The 14,069-nt window shown below is 47.2% G+C and overlaps 1 protein-coding gene across 1 annotated transcript; it reads left to right on the top strand.

The window, feature by feature from the left end:
* Window positions 1–1,083: 1,083 nt before the first annotated feature.
* On the top strand, window positions 1,084–12,096 carry Prkab1 (protein kinase AMP-activated non-catalytic subunit beta 1). Its single transcript, XM_005336823.5, has 7 exons — window positions 1,084–1,520; window positions 3,806–3,969; window positions 5,132–5,225; window positions 5,503–5,617; window positions 7,658–7,791; window positions 11,168–11,236; window positions 11,484–12,096. The coding sequence occupies exons 1-7, from the start codon at window positions 1,362–1,364 to the stop codon at window positions 11,559–11,561; spliced, it is 813 nt and encodes a 270-aa protein (XP_005336880.1). The 5' UTR covers window positions 1,084–1,361; the 3' UTR covers window positions 11,562–12,096.
* The last annotated feature ends 1,973 nt before the right edge of the window (window positions 12,097–14,069 follow it).

The following is a 14,069-nucleotide window of genomic DNA, read 5'->3' as shown; positions in this document are numbered from 1 at the left end:
TAGAAAGAGTGCTGTAAATGAACATGCTTGTGTATATAATTTTTCATGTGTGTATTTCCGTAGAAGTTTCCTAGAAGTAATATTGTGCATAAAAATGAAGATGCATTTTTTATTTTGATAGATACTGTTGAATTCCCTCCAGGAGACCATATGTTAGTCATCTGTGTTCCCGCTTACTTAGCAAAATGTCTGGTACACTGTAGGTATTAAATAAATAAAATGTTCAGCAGATGAAATGCAGAGGATGGCCCAGGGGAAAAAAAAAACAGAGTATTTTTGTGGAACACACAAAAGCAAAACAGAATAACAAATATATGACAATGACAGTGAGGAAGATTAGATTATTTTAGTAACCTAAGTGTAAGCTTCTTGCTGAAGCACGGGCCACAGTAAATGACAAACGCTAATGCGTTTTGTGCAGAATGTCGTGTCCAAAGTGATTATGAGAGAGCTTGAAAAATAACTTATCAGAAGGTGGTATGCTCAGTTGAATAAAAATACACTACTAACTCCAGTGTTTTAAAACCCTCAAGCTAAGGGTTGTAAGACATTTCTAGAGATCTTAGGGTCTCCCTATTTTTCTTTTTCAGATCATGCAATACTACCTGCCTGTCCCCAGGCTCCCAATCCTAATCTCCAGAGAGGATGGTTCTGTGGTTTGGAGTAAAGGGCTGCATTGTGAACAAGCACTCCAGAGGATGCTAATGCACTCTAAAGCGTGAGAGCATTAAAAAGAGGGCTTTCTTAATTCGATTTGCACTTTAGAAAGATGCCTTTGGCTGTCCAGAGTACAATCAACTGGAAGTGGACACAAACACCTACAGGAATCGCCACTCCGCCCCGAACATGGGGCGTGTACCCTACGGCCGGCGCACGCTAGCGCCTCCTGCTGGCCCTCAGCAACCTCGTCTTGGGCGCGGCCCTGAGCGACAGACTGAGACTGCGACTGCGCACTCCGAAGCCTGCGGAGGCTTTCCCCGGAGCTCCTGCGACCGCGCCAACCCAGACCGGAAGCGGAAGTGAGATCGAGTGAGCCCATCGCGCCCCCCATCCTCTCGCTATGGGTTGGGCCTCCTCTAAGAGTCGCCGGAAGCGGAAGTTGTTGAGGGGTGGGGGAGTTGTTGGGAAAGTGTGTGGTTAGCTTCCCGCTTCTTGGGTTCCAGGCGGGGCTCCCGGAGCCAGTGAAGCGCGACTAGCTGACCGCTTCGGGTCCCGAGCCGTCGCTTGAGGGGCGTGGTATCCCGGTGCTCCGACCCTTCCCCGGGACCCTGGGGAGCCCCTGTGGCGGGAGTGCCGTGTCCCCGCTGCCTTCCCCGGAGTGAGGCTCAGCCCGGCATCCCCGAGTCCCCGCAGATCCCGCCATGGGCAACACCAGCAGCGAGCGCGCCGCGCTGGAGCGGCAGGGTGGGCATAAGACACCCCGGAGGGACAGCTCCGGGGGCACCAAGGATGGGGACAGACCCAAGATCCTGATGGACAGCCCCGAGGACGCCGACCTCTTCCACTCGGAGGAAATCAAGGTGCGGAGCGTGAGGGGAGGTTCCCGCCACGGCCGCGCCGAAGCTCGCCGAGAGGTTGGGAAGGGAGGTTGGAACTTCGCGCGGTGAGGCCAGAGGCCGGGTCCTAGCAGTCCGGGAACCTGTGTCTAATTACCGATCCGAGAAAGTCAGCCTGCGGGGAGAGGAACTCGCTGCGCTTAACATCATTAAGGAGAAAGCAGCTCTGGGACCGAGTTTCAGGTTCTTAATTAATTCAGAGAGTCAAGCCAGCAGTAATTGAGCACCAGTCCCTGCTTTTCTCTTAGGTATAATTAATTAATTTCACAACTTGGAGAAATCTTCTCTCACCACGAAGCCGACTGGCGCTTTTATAAAAGTTAGTTTGGGAGTTTATTGCGATTTCGGAAGTAAACCCGAGCGCACGTGTGAGCTGAAAGGTAGAGTTGACTAGTAGAGCTGGCACTCGTTGCCAGAAGTGTTTAGTTCAAACACTTTTGATTGACCCTGCTTTTTTTTTTTTTTTTTTTTTGAGAGAAGGAATAGAAAAGTAATTCCGCTCCCAGGGGTCAGTGGGTGAGTGAAGTGTCAGTCTGAAGGAGGCAGCCAGCAGCTACTTAGGCTTCTCCCCCCACCCCCTTATTTAAATATGACTTGTACTTTAAGCAGACCAAAGCAAACATTGTCGCAAGTGGAACTTGGACTTCCTGCTGCAGTCTGCTTTAATCCCCTAAAACTTAACATGACTCTTGACTCCTGTTTCAACCACTTTCTGATGGTGTCCATCTGTTTCCAGCTGCTGGGCCCAGTCCAAGGACTCATTTTAATGATTCTGGGTCATTAAATCTGAAAAGCTGATATTTAATCTGAAAAGAACCAATTCCTTAAAGGAATAAAGTAGTTTAGGAAGAATGAGGGTGCCTCCTGCCCAGAATAATCTTTTACTATCCATGTGTATGTTAGTCAGCATTGTCCATTAAGTTAGTTGCCTGGCAACTCATTCTGCCTTTATTCACATTTCTCAGATACTGGATTAGGTAATCACATTATTATCTCACAATCTTAGTTTTCAGTCAAAAGTGCTTGCTTTTACATAGCCCTACATCCTGTGATTTGAACTTGTTTTCTGAACTTGTTGCATTCCTGAAAAGGTGTGTGCAGTGAACTTTGGAATCATGTTTCTCCAGTGACTTGACATGCCTTCCTCTTGTAGTAATTTTGGCCCCAGAAGGCTGGTTAAGACACCATAAGAACAAAACTGCTTTCTTGAAGAAGCACATGTTGTTGCCATCACAAAACTCCCACAAGAAATGCTTAGCATACAGATGATCTGTGGGGAATGAATTAGAAGCATCCATTCTCTTTTCATCAGAAATTACTGAAATGATGCCCCAGATACACACACACACACAAAAAAAAGTTGGGGATTCTTTTAACTACCCCAGTTCAGTATTTTGGCTGCATTCAGTTACTAGATCCTCCTAAAGATCCAGTCTCTTACTCTTTAATCTGTAAAATCTTGTTCAAATTCAAAGATTTCAGACATCTTTTAGTTAAGCTCAAATCAGTATTTGAAATAAAAGTACTAGAAGCCTGCTGGACTCCCTTCAAGGTCTCTCCCAGCATGGAACTCCTGCTCTTTTAAAGTCTGTCTTCTCACTAGGAAAAATGTAAAAGGTCCATAACCAGATAGATTTCACCCAGACAGGGTGGCTGTCTGTCATTTTGGAATGCTTCTGTTATTCAGTGCATACCATATTGGATGTTATTGTGAGGAGTCTTTTGTTTATCTGTTTCTCCTTAGGGATTAAATAGCAGTGAATGGTGTTCCTTCCTTGCAATGTGGATGTGCCAGTTTTCAAGTTGACCGTTCTTGAATTTTCTCCAATAAATTTTCATATAATTCAAATCTTGCTTAATAAGGGGGGAAGGTGATATTTATTAAGCTAGCATAGTCTCATATTCATTGCAGTCTTCTTCCAAGAAGTTTATTTAGTTTACTCAAGAATTTTTTATGTAGACCTCTTTAATAAACAGTAATAATAATAGCTAATTATTTGTAAGCATTCACAATGTGTCAGACACTATGCAGAGCATTTTACATGGACTGTCTCAATCTTCACAACCTTTAGAAATGGTTATTTTATTATCTTCATTTTGGAGATAAGGAAACAGGTACAACTAGCCAGGGACTGAACCGAGGTGGCAACAGCTGCCTCTTTAGAGTGAATTGTCAATATTAGCTTAACTGTCTATTGTAGGGAGCTCACCAGTGGCTTCCTGTCCCTGAGTAACTGCTCTGCTTCTAGGCTCCAGAGAAGGAGGAGTTCCTGGCCTGGCAGCATGATCTGGAAGTGAATGATAAAGCTCCTGCCCAGGCTCGGCCAACGGTGTTTCGATGGACGGGGGGAGGAAAGGAAGTTTACTTATCTGGGTCCTTCAACAATTGGAGTAAACTTCCCCTCACAAGAAGGTAATTGCCTGGGAAGTGTTTGTGTACTTGTCTTAACCCATGGATACTATTGTTTCTAAAGATTTCTGTGGGTGAATAGAAAAAAGGATGTCTTTATACAATGGATTCTGAATGACCAGAGTTTGCTTAATAAAACCGAGGGTCAAATTTTAAACCTAGGAAATCCAGGTTTAAGGCGCACTGTCTCCTCCCCAACCCTGACAAGAAGAAAAGCTGTCTTGGTGGCTCGTATTGCTCTGCCGTGGACATCTCTCAGTTCAGAATCCCAAACAGGAGTGTGCTCCCCGTGCTGGAGCGAGCGCTGGGCCAGGAGGGAATAGGCTCGGGTTGGAGCCCACTGTGGCTGCGCACATAGCCTTGCACGCCTGCACCTCTGGTCTAATCTGTATCAGAAATCCTGGCTTGGACTTCTTCTCAAATCCTCCCTAGTGAGGACTCTTGAAACAGTTACAGTGGTGTCCTGCGGGCTGGGCCTGGTGGTTGTTGGAGGCTGCCTGTGTTTCCCGCCACAACTTCCAAGGAGGGAGCCACTCAGCACCATCGTCACAAGCCAGTTCAAGTCAGGGAAACAAAAGAACCAAAGTAAAAATGTTCCTTGGATTTTTTATTTTATTTTATGCTTTTTTAGTTGTTGATGGACCTATGTTTTATTTATTTAAATGGGGAGCTGAGAATCAAAGGCAAGCACTCTCCCACTGAGCCATGACCCAACCCCCCTGAATCCTTTTTTTAGTACAAGTTTCTTTAGACAACCTTTGTGCCTACTGCTGAATTGATCCCTCCTCCTAGCCAAAGCAGACTGACAAAGGGTCAAACTAGATGACTCGTGTCTCAGTGTCCTCCTAGGCATCTGGGGTTGCCAGGTGGTGTTTTGCACACAAACTTGAGAAGCGCAGGGCCTCCCCTTTAATGTTAGGATTGTGGGTTCCTAGTAGTCAAAGAAAGTGATTTTCAGGAACGTCTCCTGCCCTGCTCCTTATATAGCTTTTCTAAATTGAGATCATTGCACTGAATTGTCTAAATTGGATAAAAATGGTTGCTCTCCAGCAGCTGGACTCTTGGTTTTACAGGGAAACATTTTGTTTTGTTTGGTGGCTGTTTGAGCTCAGAGGGCAGCATCAGCCCACTCAGCTGAAATGCTCTGCTTCCTTTCTCTTTGCAGCCACAATAACTTTGTAGCCATCCTGGATCTGCCTGAAGGAGAGCATCAGTACAAGTTCTTTGTGGATGGTCAGTGGACACACGACCCTTCTGAGGTATTTTTCCTCCTGCCCTTGGTCCTCTGGTGCCTGCATAATCCACAAAAGTCACCTTCCCTTGTGGCTTGTTGCCAGATCCTTTGGTTCTGCTGGTAAAAGTCTCTGTGTGTGGCTGAGTGAGATAGCACCAGTTGTCAGAGCATTGATATTCTTGACCAAGGTGAGCAGACTGGATGGCCAGGAGCTGAGACCTTCCAGCCAGGAATCCCAAGTCCTCTAAATAATAACTCCAGACCTTCCACGTTATGATTTCTGCCTGTCTGTCTTTTCCCAGCCAATAGTAACCAGCCAGCTTGGCACAGTTAACAACATCATTCAAGTGAAGAAAACTGACTTTGAAGTATTTGATGCTTTAATGGTGGATTCCCAAAAGTGCTCCGATGTGTCTGGTATGAACACAGTTATTTTATACCACATGTGTGCAGGCGGGGGCTACGCAGCCTAGAAATATTCTACTTTATCTTGCCTCTCCCTCTCGAGCTACAGTTGCCTAATCAGGTAGACAAGTAGCTCTCCCTGAAGGGGCTGCACATAGTGCCTACCTCTGTCACATCTGTTGATGTTTAGCCCTCTGTCATTGTCCCTGTCTTCTCGGGCATTCATTGGGTCCGCATGGCCATAGCAAACAGATGGTGGAAATGGCACCAGAGCTTGATGTCATGTGAGGGGCAGGGTGACACTGTGGTCAGTGGTGAGCTGTGGGTCAGGGTGAGCCGAAACTGGGGAGGCCTACCAGTTCACTTCCCACTCGTGGTGCCTGGAGAATTTCAGGCTGACAGGTGATAAACGGACACTTCAGTGACCTTGGCCATGACTTGTGTGATACATTAGCACCTTGTCAGACTCCCCGATAAGATGAGAAAACGGCTCTGTACAGGAAACAGGCTACATAGCACAACTGTCCTTTCTGGGGACCTTCTCATTACAGTTCCAGTAAAACTCTTCTGTCTTCCAATTACAGAGGTTTCAATAAATTGCTTTCCATCCAAACCCGGCAGGAAGACCTACCTGGAATGTACTACATACAATTCAGGGAAAACGATGTGTTACAATCTCGAGTGTCAGTGCCATTTGCACTTCCCTGTCCTGCTGTCCGGGGCTTAAGCAATTTTTGAGCCCTGTGGGCAGCAGTGAAGAGGTTCTCCAGGAGTGGCTGACAGTCTAAGGAAAAGGCAGCTGTTCAGTGTGCAGAACGGTTTTCTTCACTCCCTGACTGGACCTGCCATCAGGATCCCAGCGTTCTTAGTTCAGATATCACAGTGATAAATTGATGGTGGTGGGCTTGCTGTGGCTGAGCAGAACTTAGAAATCCCAAAGTAGTGCTCTTTTATTTGTAAACCTGAACTGATCTTTTAGCAACACTGTGTGTTCCTTCTTCACATGGGTAACGTTGGAGCATGGAGGAAGTACCCAGGTATCCAGCCCGTTGATACATGTAATGTTAGGTTGTCTACCTAAGCTTTTAGTCAAAGTTGTGCGGTCTAGATCAGCTGGGAAGAAAACTGACCCCTCTCTGTTGATAAAACAACTTCAGCCCTCTAGACATCTCATCTTTAGACACATTCTTAAAATAGGTATTTATTCCTTCTGCCTCAGTTTTCTGCACTTAATGCTCTTTTCAGTTTCCTGCTGTGATATGGTTGGATCATGTGAAGGGAGCCTGTCCCTGGGAAAGGACATTGAGGGAATTGGCAGAACCAGGCCATATCATTATTTATTCTGGACTAGCCATGGATCAGGTGACCAGAGCCCATCCCCCCCATTCGCTGGATAACAGCTCAATACCCTCAACTGGACAAACATCACTAAACAAGCTGCATCTGACATGACACAGTGCACTTCCAGAAGTTTCTTAACCTGTCTGAATAATCACGATACTCGGGCAAGAATTTGGGAGAAACCCAATTATGATAGACTCTAAGGGCCTTTAGAACATGTTTGTTGTTTTTTGGGTTTTGTTTTTTCAGTTTTCAAACGTGCTGGTGCCTTGCATAACCTGTTTCATTCTGGCTGGGCTGGTGATGTTCGTGAGCTTAGCCACTTAATCCTCACTTGAAGCCCTGAGCTGCTTTGTGGCATTTGCTAGCCCAGCCTGAGGTGAGAAGGAAGCCTTATTCTGCTGACTTGTGAGGTTCAGTGATTGAGAACGGCTCCTTGTTGCTTCTGACCCAGGCTCTGTCTTTGCCACAACCTCTCTCTTCTGCCAGGGCGTCTGAGTTCACTGCTGATTTCCATTCCAATCACCCAGATTCCAAAAGGGTTTTCTCATCTCCTGTGCTCTCCACCTTTGGAGGCTGTGTGTCTTTAAGAGAATATAAATTTGTACCAAGGGAACCAAAGACAAGGAAAGCTAGATAACACCATAAATAAAATGAGATCACTGCTAGAAATTCTCATTTTTCAAATGTCCTGACACCATCTCCCAACAGAACTGTCCAGTTCCCCGCCAGGACCCTACCATCAGGAGCCCTATGTCTCCAAACCAGAAGAACGTTTCAAAGCACCACCTATCCTCCCTCCGCATCTGCTTCAGGTCATCCTGAACAAGGACACGGGCATTTCTGTGAGTACCTGGGCATCTGCCCAGACCATTCTTCATGGTCATGTTCGTCTTCTCCCCCGGTCCACTCCTCGAGAACAAGCACCTTCGAGCTGGCTCAGTGTCACCCACTGATGTGAACTGCCATGTTCCTCCTTGGACATGGGGATGGGCTGCTTGCAAGACGTTCCACAGTGTGGATGTCGCATCCCTGTCTCACAAAGTCTTTCTGAACTTTTCTTAAATTTTACATCTGCCTTTAGCTTAGGCCCCATTCCATTTAAATTTTAGGAGAAAATACTTAACCACCTCTTCTTAGCAATGTATACATTGGCACTCTCCCAAATTTTAGAATCTAGTTCTAATCGTTAAATTGCTTTTAGAAACATGAGTGCTCCTTGATTAGAAAAATTGAGGTAGTTGACCAACACATTTCGTCTGGGAAATTGGTGTTCTATGCAAAAGAGGTCTGGGTCCAGGATCCAGAAGAGCAGTCAGTTATTCCCTGATGGCTCATTTTCCATTCTGTTTAACCTTGACTGTTTGATCCACCTAGCCCTGGAATTATGGCTTGGTCCAAGCCACTGTTCAAGAGGCACATGTTTGTAAGGTGCTGTCTTAAAAGTCTTTTATCTGCTGCTGCAACAGAATATCTGAGTCATTTATAAAGAACAGATTTGGTTTACGAGTCTGTAGGCTGGGAATTCCAGAGCGTGGCGCCAGCATCTGGCAGAGACCTCCATGTGTATCATTCCATCCTGGGGCTAAAGGTAGAAAGCAAGAGGGCGATGAACTTGCTTTTATAACAGTCCACTCTTGAGATAAGGAATCCACTCCCATGATAATGACGTTAATCCATGCTCCATCCCGGACACCTGGTCACTGCTTCCTAGGCCCCACCTGTTCCCTTGGGGATGAAGTTGCCAGTCCTTGAACTCTGGGGGACTCATTCAGACCATAGCAGAGGCTAAGATAACTGTACCACTCAAGAGTCCACCCTGAACTAGTAGACACAGGGGCTGAGATGAGCTACATATGTAAATTGTGCAGGAGTCCCCAGCAGTAGTCACTCCTGGACTGCCAGGGCCGAGTCTTGGTGTCTGTTAGCCCATCCTAACAAGACTCACCTTTCTTAGGGCACCAGGCTTGCCTCTGTGCCAAGAGTGCCCCAAGCACATGGATGACAGCTGGATTGGCAGTTCCAAGGGGCCAGTGCCAAGGACCCACATGTCTCAGAACCCAGTGGGCGGACCATGTTTCAGGGCTAAGTTGGCAACATCAACCCAATGGGTAAAGAGCTTCAAGGTCATTTAGCTTTTCTCTTAAATGTATCCAAGAGAGCTGGCTTCCCTCAACTCTAGTTTCACAAAGTTTGTAGGTTAGAAGACACTCTGCTCTCCTAGGCTGGCAAGGTGTTGGTTTGTTTGTTTTCCTCCTTGAAAAGGGAAACATGACTAGCCAGCTTCCCTGGTAGAGGCTGCTTCTGGAAGTAGACTAGCCCGGGGCCTGGGAAATGGAACAGCTTCAGGACCCCTCTGTCCAAGGCAGTAGAGTGCTAACAGCAGACTTTGGTTCTAGTTATAATACCGAATGGTTAATGTTGAGTGTGCCCTGGACTAGTCTGTCTTCACTCATTCCTGTGTTCTTTCCTAAGCCTCACAGCAACCTGGGAAGGGTTGAGGAGATTGAGGCACAGAGAAGTTAAGGAACTTCTCAGGGAGAGCACTCAGGCTCTTCTGTCTCAGAGATTAGAAGACACAAAACATTGTAACTAACTGTAGTGTCTTGCAGCACAGTAGCTCTTCCAGCAACTGAAATGTAGTGTCCTTTGACTCCATGTCCCCACACCACCCCCAGCCTGTGGTGTTTTAGATTTTAAGGTCATGTGGTGTTGCCTTTCTGTGCTGGGCTTATTTCTCTTAACATGACTTCCTCCGGGTTCATCCATGGTGTCAGTGGCAGTATTGCAGTCTGTTGAAGGCTGACTGGGATTCCCTTGCGTACATAGGCCACAGTTTTTAACTCCATTCATCCATTTGACATCTAGGCTGTGGTGGGTAGGTTGTGATGAACATGGGAGTGCAGGTGTCTCTGATGGACAGATTTTATCTCCTTTTCACACATACCCAGGATTGGGATTACACGATCATATGGTAGTTGTATTTTTTATTTTTTTGAGGAACTTCCATAATAGTATAAAAAATAGTCCCAGAGGCCATACTAACTGACATACCTATCAACATTGCAAAAGAGAATAGATTTGTAAGCGTTTTAACTACAAAAGTTTTCCAGGGTCACGTAGTAAGTGGCAGAGCCGACATCCAGGTGAGGCAGGTGGGCGCCAGCTCCTTCCTCTCAACACCTGCCCTGCGCAGCCCCCCATCAGGGCCGAGTCCTATTGACACAGAACTCATCTGCCAGCCTCTGCAGTGCTAAGCCTGAGGTGAGGTCAAGTGCAGTGCTTGATATCTCCCAATTGATGGTGGCAGAATAGGAATCGGGAACTGGTTTTCCCAATAGACTGTCCTCACCTTCCTTTTTGAGAAAACCAGCATGTGCGGCTCTTGTGGAATTGCAGTCTGTTCTGTTCCCAAGGAGATCTTCCCACACCTGAATCCTGAGAGAAAAAATGATTAGTGCAGACCTCCTAGACCAGAAGCCTTTGAGATGACCAGGCATAGTTTTGAAGGTGGCTTCAGCCTCTTCTTTGGGGAGGACCTCAGCAGTCCTGTGCACAGGGTAGAACCAGAGTTTGGTTCCTTACATCAATCTGGGGCCATGAGCATGGCCCTTCCCTTACAACGGGGACCTAAAACCAGGGGCCTGCCAGTGCAGTACCCCCACAGACTGGTTGCCTGTGTCTTTATGTGTCATGTGAGCTAGCATTTGTATAGTCGGGAATGAACAGTGGGGAAAATAAACACATTTCTGGCTCCTCTTAAAAATAGAATTTGTGGCAACATTAATTGCCTGTTCTCAGTAAGCATTTACAGAGTAATAGTGTCTCCTGCAATTACCCATTTCATTCTTCAGGCTCATTTTCTGAGTCTTAGAGACAAAAGTCGGAGCTCTGCTCGGGAGGGTTAGGATGGAGCAGCACGTCCTGCGCCATCTTCGAGTTCCATCTTCCTTCCTCCTGCCCCACCTCTGTAAGATGCACAGCTGTGGCCCACTCTTGAGAGGCTGTGCTGAAAGCCTGACCAGAGGCACACACCAGTATTCAGCTGACTTGAGGGGCTCCCTTGAGGTCAGAGGGTGCTGCCTTCTTGCCTCATCTGTCATCTTAGACAGGCCCTTCTGCTGCCCACTTAGGAAGAGAGGTGGGTACAAGAGTGTGCCTTCCTACCTGGAAAATAAAGGGAATTTATAAATGCTCACATCTGCCTTTGTTCCCTCCCAGTGTGATCCAGCTTTGCTTCCTGAGCCCAATCACGTCATGTTGAACCACCTTTACGCACTTTCTATCAAGGTAATGACCCCCATCTTTCACTATCGGAGCAGTTTCTCAGCATGTACTCTGAGGATCCCAGGCACTGGGAGTGCCTGGGGTGCTGGTTTAAGGGCAGCATCCAGGGCTGGGCGAGCTGTCTGGCTCAGTTTCTGAGGTGGGCCCAGGAGTATGTATTTCTCTTCAGCTCTGTGATGAGGGCTGTGCACGCTGAAGTCTGATCCCCTGACCTGGTCCCGCCTTCAGTCAGTTCCTCCCTCTTCCTCAGGACGGAGTGATGGTACTCAGCGCAACCCACCGGTACAAGAAGAAGTACGTCACCACCTTGTTATACAAGCCCATATGAAGAGCTGCGGCCAACGGTGGACCGAGGGACAATGGCACCATCAGGTTCCCTGCATGCATGCTTTCCACTAGAGGCATGGACTGTCAGTTTCTCATTTCACACTCTTTTTAAGACATTTCACACCTGCCCTAGTCCTACTTGAAGTTCATCCAGGCACAGCAGCTCCAAAAGAGCCTGGGCCTGTAACAGTCCTCTTAGCACCACGGCTGCGAGCCTTGGGGCTCAAGGCCAAGAAAGGCAAAATGGAAGGCGAAGGAGCCACAACCCCTGCACCACAGCGCGTGAGGATGGTGCGGTTGGAACACACCTCCCTCAACTGGTGTGGACACTCCTTAAGCCAAAAGTGAATGCTGGCCACCTTGCTAGTAAAACTCTGGGAAGCAGGGAACAAGGCCACACAAAATTCCTATCATCTGGGCATCTTTAAGGCCATCTGCCTGTCCTTCCAAATTGAAGCAATAGATTGCCCTCCTTTCTCTGCCTTAGGGAGGTGTCATTTCTAGTGAAATTAAAATCCGTCTGGTTTCCAGGTAAAGTCTTTAGTAGTTTCCTCTAAGTCCTTTTTTATTATCCAGAGGTGGCTAGCTGTACAAGCTAATAGCAATAAGTCACCATGACTAGAATATAGATCATGTGACTGCTCAGCAATAATCTGTTCCCCGAACAGACTTAAACATACTGCCAGATTTCTCCATTCACCTGGATGACCCTAAGGACTGACGACCATTAGCTGGAAGGTTGTCCAGCTTTTTATTCCAATTGTAATGACAACTTTGCAGAAGACCCTGAGCCCTCCTTTCTGCCACCTCTCTTGGGACTTGTGTCCCTAGTTAGAGAAGAAGGCTTCAGCTGTTGCTAGTAAAAGGGATTTAGAACCTGACAGCAGCCCTCTGAATTTATGCCAGGATGACACCCTTTGGACCAAAGTGGACATCTTTATACTTGGCTCAGTTTCCAGGGAGATGCCACACATGTGCCCATTGGTGCAGGTTCCTGTCACCCAGTCAGCAAAAGTTATCATTGCCTCTTTTGTTCTTGCTGGGAGAGGGAGGGATGAGCTTGCTGGTGTACAGTATTTATTTGGTAAACCTGAGTACAGGTACCCTTTTTTGTTACTGTTTTCAAAACACTGAATTGCTGTCACCTTGACACACAAGTTTCAATAAAGCTTTGTAAAAATAATTGGACATAAAATTGGAGGAAGCCCTGGTTCTTATTCAGTTGTTTAGAGACTAGAACTTTCCCAGGTTTTTTCAAGACCACCCTTGTGGCACTCTGGAGTGTGGGGCAGAATTGTTCCAGCTCCCTTGGGGTTGAGGGACATGACCTTGATCCACCCACTTAGGCAGAGTTTGGAGATACATTCAGAGGCCTCTGAGACTGACTCCCTTTGCCACTTAGACCCAAGCAGAAGCAAGTGGGCAGATCCCAGGCAGAGGTTTCGCTTTCTTTTGTTCATAAACAAGCCCTGCAGGGACACCTGGAATCGTGATTCTGGCTTGTGAGACACCAGGACATTTTTGAGTGAGCTGTTCTATTACCTGAAAGGGGCTCAGGCTCTCCTCCCAAGAGCATGAAAGGTTGTGGGTGATTTTTAAGCCTTTTCTTCACACATCAGGAAATATTTTAAGTAAATGGCAGAAAAAGGAGGCTCTGACTCATCTGGCCCATGGAGCCTGGAAAGCACCCCCAGCTGGTTACCTATCTTGCCCGGAAAGCTGGTGACATGGGAATCCTTGATTTTAGAAACTAGGGTTTCATCAAGTAGACCTAGATGAATAGAAAACAGTTCTCTCCAAATTGGATAAAACATTTTTAAACTATGAAAACATCTAAACTTAAAAGTATGAAAGAGGTAGTCAAACAGCAGAAACGAAGAAGCCCTGCCGGAGAGCCTGGAGCAGAGCGGGTGCCCTGGTAGAAGCTGGGAGGGCCCAGTTAGGCCAGGACCTCGCTCTGAGCTCCAGGCTGGGATTGGACCCCTACACCCGGGCCCCCTGCAGGAGTCAGCCCAGCCCCCCTGCCTGATGGGAGACTCCCGACTACAACCAGAGTCAGGGCTCAAGGAGCCATCAGCCCTGGGCAGCAGGTGGAAACAGTGAGAAGAGAAGCCAGTACACAAATGAGCTCTCCCCGGGGCTGTGCTGGAAAACCCGAGCTGAAAATCAGTTAGGAACTAGTGCAGAGCCAGTGACACTGTAACTCCCGGCTCTTGGTCCACAGGGGACCCCAGGGGAGATGACTGCTTAGGGCAGGCCCACCTGCAACTCATGAAGACAGGGGTGTCTGGGAGCTTCTCCAGCATTCTGTGTGTACATTTTAAAAGATGTCATTTTCTTGAAAAAGCATAAAACAGTTCATTATGATCCGGAACACTGCCCGCAGAGCCAAGTGAAAGATGAGACTGAAGAGGCTGGAGATCGTGGAAGAGGAAAAGCAGATCCTGCTCGGCACAGCACATAGGGCCGAAGCCACATGTCCAGCTGGGTATCCTGTAATCCAGGACAT

Source organism: Ictidomys tridecemlineatus, chromosome 2 (assembly GCF_052094955.1).
Source record: "Ictidomys tridecemlineatus isolate mIctTri1 chromosome 2, mIctTri1.hap1, whole genome shotgun sequence".
NCBI lineage: Eukaryota > Metazoa > Chordata > Mammalia > Rodentia > Sciuridae > Ictidomys > Ictidomys tridecemlineatus.
The sequence above is the reverse complement of the archived record's forward strand: the minus strand, read 5'-3'. Positions and strand labels throughout refer to the sequence as shown.